At 46.8% G+C, this 8,434-nt stretch overlaps 1 protein-coding gene across 2 annotated transcripts; it reads left to right on the forward strand.

The window, feature by feature from the left end:
• The first annotated feature begins 377 nt into the window (after positions 1-377).
• On the forward strand, positions 378-8,434 carry TMEM35A (transmembrane protein 35A). Of its 2 annotated transcripts, XM_072981114.2 has the most exons (4): positions 378-944; positions 1,544-1,645; positions 1,829-2,046; positions 7,105-8,434. In XM_072981114.2, exons 3-4 carry the CDS (start codon positions 1,927-1,929, stop codon positions 7,489-7,491), a joined length of 507 nt encoding a protein of 168 aa, XP_072837215.1. In that variant the 5' UTR covers positions 378-944; positions 1,544-1,645; positions 1,829-1,926; the 3' UTR covers positions 7,492-8,434. The 2 variants fall into 2 exon arrangements, with proteins under 2 accessions (XP_072837215.1, XP_020660296.1); XM_020804637.3 differs by lacking the exon at positions 378-944 and having other exon boundaries at positions 1,197-1,645.

Genomic DNA, 8,434 nt, shown 5'->3' on the forward strand with positions numbered 1-8,434 from the left:
GAAATAGTTTTCGAAGTGGTAGCCGTGTATGTGCAAGCATTTCAACAAGAAATATACAACAAGACAAATGGGGGAAGGTGTTGTGGCATATTTAGCATATAGCAGTTAATCTTTAACGTGCCGTGGTGCCTTTTTTTTTCCTTCTGTGAAGTACAGACTAAAATGCAGATGGATTTGCAGCACGTCTGAAATGGAAGTCACCAGCCAGAGTACATACTATGGATAAACCATTCTTGTTCTCTGTTAGGCAACTTCATGCGTTAGTGACACTGAGGGTGGAGAACCAGTTTCCCAGACCTCACTGGACTGTATCTCCTCTCATCCTTATCTGGATAGGAGATGGTGAGGAAGGGTAGACGTTACAACTCAATTACATGTGAGCGTTTCTTTGTTTTGAGCTTTGGAAATGGGACTCTTTGCTGACACCGGGGGGGGGGGAGTCTCCTGCACTGTTATTGTTTCCACCATCACCTTTGCTCTTCAACACACAGACCTCAAAATAAAGGCAGCCAACCTTGAACAGCTCTGATGCAAGCCCCACGGAAACCAGGGGTGTGGGGCAGAGCCGTGGCACAGCCTATATTTGCTTGCGTTGCAGTCAAGCTGTTAACAAATGAACGAGAAGCACGCCCTGCCAGCTTTTAGCCCCCGTAATTTATTGGCTACAGAGTTAACTGGCAGGGTTCAAATTGTGTCACTTTTCAGCCATGGTTGGGGATGACCTACTATCATTGTTGTCATTATTATTAAGGTGCACACAACACTGAAGCATTCATTATCTCAGTAACTATGTAGTTGTAGCAAGCCCTAAGTAATCTGTTCTACAGACAACTGGGGCTTCCCCTGTGCCATGGGAGGATAAGAAGAGTGCAGCCATGAGCCAAGAGGAGGAAAGGAATGGATGGACTGACGTTTGGACCACTCCAGGGAGAGATCCTTGATCGGTGAGTGACTTCTCCTCCTACTAGAAGGTCTTCCACACTTATGCTCTACCAAGAGTCCACTAGACTTACCTGGTCACAAGGTTACCAACCTATTTCTTACCTTTTTCTCCTGCATTGTCTTCTGTGAGCTTAAGGTCGCCTGTATGAAATCCTCCTCACTCCTTTATCATTGCAATAACCCTGCAAGGAAGGCCAGGCTGGGATAAAAAGAGCCAAGGGCACGCAGTTGCTTTCACTCATGGCTAACTAGGGGCTAAAACTTGGCTCTCTCCTAAGTTCACATCCAACAGTCTAGCCTTGAGCCAACCAACCCGCACTATGATCACAGTCGTGATGACACTCCTGCTACAATTCTAATTATTATAACTACTGCTGCTGCTGCTACTATTATTTGAAGGGGGGGGGGGTTGGAGAACAGGGATCCCTCTTGTGCCACCATCTCCTTTCTGTAGCTGGTTGAGGGGCCAGGATAACAACCCTTCTTCTTAGCCACTGCATGAACAGAAAAAGAAACAGCTGCCGCGAGAGAAACTTGACTGCCATTGAAACTGCAGTGTGATAGAATTGGGAGCGGAAGGGTTGTGTTTTTTTCCTTCCAGATTTTGTTTCCAGCCCTGGTGGATCTTGCCAACGGGCAGCCAAGGTGATTCAGGACCGCGGCTTGCTCCATTCACAGGGGCCCTGTCTTTTCATCCCTAAAGGTATTTTCCGATGCCTGGTTTTTGGGCGGGCGGCCTCTGAGTGGATCAGATTGGGAGGGGGATGTTAGGACCCAGAGGTGGCTGAGCAAGGGAGGCAGCTTGCCCCCCCCGTGTGTATGTGTGTGTGCGTGTGTGTTTGTGTCTCTCTCTCTCTCTTTTGTCATCCTCGTTGCCTCTCTGCAGCCTCCCCTCTCCCTCCCTCCCGACCGCCTTCCATGGTGACTGCCCACTCCGGCCCCAGACCGGCTGCCAGACCAGCGCCGTGACATCCACCCCCCCCGATGGCCTCCCCCCGGACGGTGACCATCGTGGCCCTCTCGGTCGCCTTGGGGCTCTTCTTCGTCTTCATGGGGACCATCAAGCTGACCCCGAGGCTCAGCAAGGACGCCTACCACGAGATGGTAAGAGAGCCCGTCCTCCCAGCAGCTCTTGGCCGGGGGGGGGGGGGGGACATCTTGCGGGCGCTCGGGATCAGCCCCGGGGGGAGCAGGGCAGGCGGGAGAAGGGGAACGGGTCCCCAGGGGTGGGGGCCGGTGGCAGCCTGCGGGGGGCATTCCTCGCCGGATTGGCCTGGGAGCAGGGGGGGGGGGACTCCTGGATCTGCTCAGATCCTCTGTTTTGGAGTTTGCATCCTTCGGGCATTCCCTTTTCAGGCTCGTTCTTTTGCTTGCCACCCCCACCGAGCAAAGCAGGCAGGCAATACTATGGAATGGGGGGGGGGAGAAAGGAGACGGGAGGGGGGAAGATGGAGAGGAAGCCTGGCACACAACACAACACACACACACAAACGCAACCACCCCCCCGCTTGTCTGCTGGAAGAGCGGCCCGGCTTCCGAGGGGACCCATTCAGGAGCAGCGAGGCTTGTGGGGAGGGCGGTTCACCCCCCCTGGTGGGGGGGGCGAGGGGGGTCTCCCCCTAAAGGATTCCGCTCTCTTTGCCCGGAAAAACAGAGCCAGCCAGCCTGTCGGAGAGGAGGGAGGCCTTGGCCGCCAGCAGATCCCGGGGGGGGGGGCAAATTGCCCGATCTGTTGTGCGGGGGATGATGGTGAGAGGACGAGCGGGATGCTAATGTGTCGCTGGAGGTGTGCAGACGTGCCCTGGGTTCTGTCTGTCAAAAGGCGATGGGATCTTATTCTGCCTTCCCCCCCCCTTTTTTTTTTCTTCCCAAGAGAAGGTTCTGGAACATTGCAAGCTGTGGGTCCTTCATTAGCCGGGGATTTCTAGCTACAAGAGGAGATGCAGCCTCTTATCCCCCCCCCCAAGAGAGCTTTCTGGCCTTTCCTGGTTCTTGCCCAGAGTGAGCCCCTCAGGGGGATCTATCCAGGTGGATCTATCCCCACCACCGGATCGGTCCAGGCTGTCCAGCCATCTTTTTTTGTGGCCCTGCCTATCTGTGGCATGTTCGGCCGTTGAAATGGCTGGAACGCCTGGGAGTCTTGAGAAAACCACTGTGGAACTTTCTAGCATTTCTAATTTTATTTTATTTTTTGCCTCACCCTGAAGAATGTCGGAGGAATGAATCTCTGCCATTCTGTGCCAAGCGGCCTCCCTGGAGGGCTGGCAAAGTTGGTTGAGAAGAAAGCCGAAAAAGGCCAGGCGCATCCATGTTAAATCGCCTCAAGCTGACCGTGATACGGCCATGAGACCCTTAGGTTCACAAACAGGGTGCTCTTGTTACTATGCCTTTCGCTGATTTGTTTATTTATTGGTGCATTTTGTCCTTCTTCCTCAGCATCACTATTAACAGCTTCTTCTTCTTTTTTGCCACAGACTTTTAAACACAGAAAGCCAGGATGATATTCTCGTTTTAAAAATGGGGACACCATAGTAGCCTAACTTTTGTTCCACTCTTTCCACTGCTCCCCATCTTGACACATCTCCCAGTCTCCAGAGGATGGTGGTGATGAAGAAGCCTGGAAAATGTGCCTTCTTCTTTTAGTACTATCCCTGTTCTACTGGGAGAGCTGGCTCATTTTTTTCAGTGGGAGCTTGGAATTTCCAAATTATGGAAGCAAGAGAGAGAAAATTAGCCTGCTAAAATATCCCTCATTCCACTGCCCTCTATTTATGTTGGATTACAATTCTAGTGGTCTCCATCCATCCTTCCTGCTCTAGCTGAAGGTGATAGGGTTTGTAGTCCGTTACATCTGAGGGGAACCAAATATGGGAAGACTGGCTAACTAGTTTTTGTTGCAGTTCTCAATAACTCTCCCTCTAGAGCAGTGGTCTGGGAACAGGGGTAAATTACCCCAAATGGGGTAAAAATGAAAATCCTGGGGGTAATGAGCAGAGCCTACCTTGCAGGATTTTGAGCATAACCTTGCTAGCATGTGAAATGAGTGCAATTGTACAGTAGTTGGCACATTCTTTGGCACTGCCCTTCTTTGGGATTGGGATGTAGACTGATCTTTTCCAATCCTCTGGCCACTGCTGAGTTTTCCATTGATGATGATAAAAAAAAGCGCACTGGTCTTTGATATTGGGCTGTGGCACCAGGGTGGGTGACATGACCTTTAGCCTGGTTTGTTCCTTTTTGCACACCACACACAGAATGATTAAAGTGGTAGGGAAACACACACACCCCCATTCTGTGTTGGCTGTCTCTAGCAAGCATGTCATTGCTAGCACCACTCTGGCAGCCATTGATGATGATTAAATCCTCTGCGAGCTAGCAAAAATTTAATGCAACTTGCTAGGCACGTTGGACACCTTACTACTCCCTATACCACCCCATGGCTGGAGTGCAATGTGTTCCAGCAAAAATAGTGCACATCTTTATTAAATTTGGTGCATCCTGATAGTTTGGTACATAGCCTGGCAGCCATTGATACTTACGATATATCCTACTAGTTCGGTACACAGCCTGTGTAGATCCAATAATATTTTGAATTTAAATAATGTATGATTTCCTTCCTTTCAAATCAAGGGGGTAATGTCAGTGTATATAAATTTTTCAGGGGTAAAATGTAAAAAAAGTTCCCTGACCCCTGCTCTAGAGAGTCTTTACATTCTAGGTATTCCTGGCTAGCCATGTTGCTTTTGGCGCCTCTCCCAAGGGAAAAATCCTAGCTTTCCCAAACTGAGTGTGTATATTTCTTTCATAACAAATTAAACATGTAATGGAATGGACCCAATTTGGTTCCATTGTCTTTTCCTATGAAACAAGTGACACAGCTAGTGTTCCTTCTGGGTTTCACAGGTGCACCCAGAAGCCATTTTCTGATTTTTTTTCCCCAGATGTCTCAAACATACCATCATGATAAAAACAGTCACTTCATTAGGCTGCCATTTTGCAGTGGCCGCCCTTCCCCCACAGCCCCAAATGTCCTGGAGTGATACAACACCCTGGGATTTGTGATGAAAACAAAATGGCAGTCACCAAAAAGCAGATCTCAAGAACCATGAGCAGCTACTTTTTTTTAATAACAGGAAAAACATTGACATAATTCGGTGATTCCCAATCTTGGATCACCCAGGTGTTCTTGGATTGCAGCTCCCAGCAACCCCAACCAGCACAGCTGGTGGCAAAGGCTTCTGGGAATTGCAGTTCAAGAACACCTGGGTGACCCAAGGTTGGGGACCATTGACATAATAAATGTGATGTTCATAAATACTATTAACTGGGATAGAGTGCTGATATGAACCCTAGTGGAAATGTTAGTGATGTGTAGAATGAGTGGGCAACTAGCCGCCGTAACTAGGACAAGACTTCCAACCCAAAGAAGGCTGCTATCCTGGCATGTGGGAGTTTGGCAACTTTTTTTCCTTTTGAAAATTAACTACTGAGGATGCAATTAATAAGAAAAGAAAATCTGTCTTTCGAAATAGGGATAGCAAAAGAAGCCAATCTTCCAATTATGGTTTAGATAATATAGATATTAATTAGGCTAAATAATTAGCTATTAATTAGTAGTTACAGATGTTCCTCATAAAATAAGTCTAAATTTATTGGTGGTTGATTTTAAAAGATTAATCCATTTTAATCTGCATAGGAGAAAACCAATTGTTCTAAAGAAAAAAATAGTGTTTTTGTACAGTGAATACATACATGCCAGACATCATCTAAGATAGTTTCCCTGATTCAGAGAATTACTCTTAAAATGGTATTTGGCCTGTCTAAATTTATATGTACAGTACTTATATTTTAAAAAATTATCTGCACCTTTAAAATATCTGTTTATAAGGGATGCCTTTTAAGTACAGTAATTAAGTTTGTTTAGTTAACCAAACAATCAATCAATCAATCAATTAACAAAGACTCTAACCTGGAATTTCTTCTGTGCTGAAATGTATAGGATTGCACTGAAACATTACAAGCCTATCCTATTTGTTCAGCACCCCTCTGGAGTGTTAAAGTAATTTTGGCTCTAAATTCCATAAAATCTCAGTCTCTTATCTCCCACCCCTTCAAGAGGTAGACATGTGAGGACAAATTAGATGTGGCAGAAACTTCACCCTTGTATGCCTAAATCTACCAGACGTGGGGCTAGTCGTTACTGTGTTCCTATGACAAGAACATCAGCTTTTGGAAAAACAAAGACAGGATCCATGAATGATGGATGTTTGTGTGTGGTCAGTGGTGTTGTTTGGTCTTTGCTTATGAACTATAAGCGTTGTTGTTTCAGAGGCTGCAAAAAAATGGAAAACAGTGTATCTGATAACCCAGTTCTCTGTTTCCACTCAGACGTGAGTCTCACTGTGGTGTATCAGCCTAAGTGTGCTGCATGTTCTGAAAACTAGGTGTAAAATCTTCTGTATAAATAAATATATGAGACCCCTGGGGGCCTTTATACACACTGTACATGGTTGAGGAGATAAGGTCCAAACGCAGTGAGAGAAAGAAGATGACAGTTGCCTTATTAACACAAGTAATGAATGTTCAGATTGTTCATTACATAGATATCCTGGCAATAGTAATGGGCTAATGCAAAAAGGCTGTCAGCTAATCCACAAAGCTTAGTCCTCAGCCTTCGAAGTGCTGAAGCAATGGATTCTGTTCTGATGGGGAAAATTAGTGTTTTAAGGCCAGAATAAAATATAGTATTGCACTTCATGTGTATGAAGAAGTGGATTGTAATCCATGAAACCTCACTCTAAAATTAATCTTAAAGGTGGCACAAAGCTATTTTTGTTATATATGCTGAAACATATTTACATGGCATTGAACATGGTTTCATGTAGCCAGCCACTTTAAATAGGTCAGTTTTGTTGTGCTTTCTCATCGCTCCTACATGTGCAAAAGGCTTTTAGTGCTTAGCAGAAAATATTCAATGATATGGGGTAATATAAATGCAGGAGGGACCTTGCCTCAGTTCATGCTGTTTTAGTTACCTTCTGAGAACTTTGCAGGGTGTTAATGGAAACCTCTGGCCTGTACATGTGTCTGTGAGAGAGAAGGAAGGTATATGCCAGGTCCCAACTGATGCCGAATTCCATGTTCTTGCTCTTTTGCTTGCAGAAGCGAGCTTACAAGAGCTATGTCCGCGCACTGCCCATGCTTAAGAAGATGGGGGTCAGCTCTATCATTCTCCGCAAGAGCATCGGCGCCCTCGAGGTGGCCTGTGGCATTGTCATGACACTGGTTCCTGGCCGTCCCAAGGATGTAGCTAACTTTGTGCTGCTGCTGCTGGTCCTGGCTGTGCTCTTCTTCCACCAGCTGGTGGGCGACCCGCTCAAGCGCTATGCCCATGCCTTGGTCTTTGGGATCCTGCTTACCTGCCGCCTACTCATCGCCCGCCAGCCGGAAGACCAGCTGCCGGAGAAGAGGACCCTGGCCGTGAATGGAGAGGAGCAACCCCTTCTTGCAGACGCCGTCCCAGAGAAGGGCAAAATCAAGGTGTCCTAGTGGGGTGCCTTTGAGGGACACATGGACCCTCCATGCAGCTCTCTCCCCAAAACACCTTTAAAAAGATTTTTGTTTCTTTTCTTTTCTGGTTTTGTAAAGGGTTACGTATTGGAGCATGGGGTAAACCTTTAAGTTTGCCAGCTAAATAACAACGTGGCTTGTACACCCCAAGCGTCTAGAGCTGCTCTCTGTTGTACCTTTCCCCACGTGTGTAGACTTGACCTAATTTAATGGATCTAGAGGGAAATCAGTGTAACGTATGTTGAGTATGTGTGTGCACATGTCTATGTGTATGTATGAATGAGAGGGAGGGAGGTGGTTTAACTGTTCAACTCAACCTGCCTCTGAACCAGTCTGTATTCTTTAGGGGTGTAAGGGGAGGGAAGGAAACTCTTAGTCCTGTGCTTGCACACTGGCCCGGAGTGAGGAACCCCTTTTTCTTGCTTCACATGAGCCAAATGGTGTAACCCATCCACCACTCTCCACAGAGAATACAGAACACTGTATACCCGTTAATGAGCCTTGGAGTTGTCACCTCTCCCAAACCTGTCTGTGTTGCTGTCAAAAGGCCAGCGACTGCTCACTCTCCGCCTACACATAAACTTGCTTCGTCTTGCCATCCGTTCACCTTGACTTTAAAAGAGTGACAGGTTCCTGTGGGAGGGGGAGGGCTTGACTCTAAGAAAAGGATTCCTATTCCATCCCACAGAAGAACCTAATGAGCTAAGACATGCTACAGCCTGTAGTAAAAAGCTGTTTCCATTGTGTTCGTGCTGAGCTTGTTGGGGGGGGGGGGAGGAAAAGTTAAGCTGTCATACGAAATATAATTTTTTAAAAAGTATGTTGCCTTTCTTCGTATTGTTGTTTGCATCCTCTTCCTCCCACCCTTCTTTTTCTCCCCCTTAATTTATAAAAATAAACTTTTTTGAAATTTGGAGGAAAA

The sequence above is a fragment of the Pogona vitticeps genome, chromosome 11, assembly GCF_051106095.1.
Source record: "Pogona vitticeps strain Pit_001003342236 chromosome 11, PviZW2.1, whole genome shotgun sequence".
Lineage (NCBI taxonomy): Eukaryota > Metazoa > Chordata > Lepidosauria > Squamata > Agamidae > Pogona > Pogona vitticeps.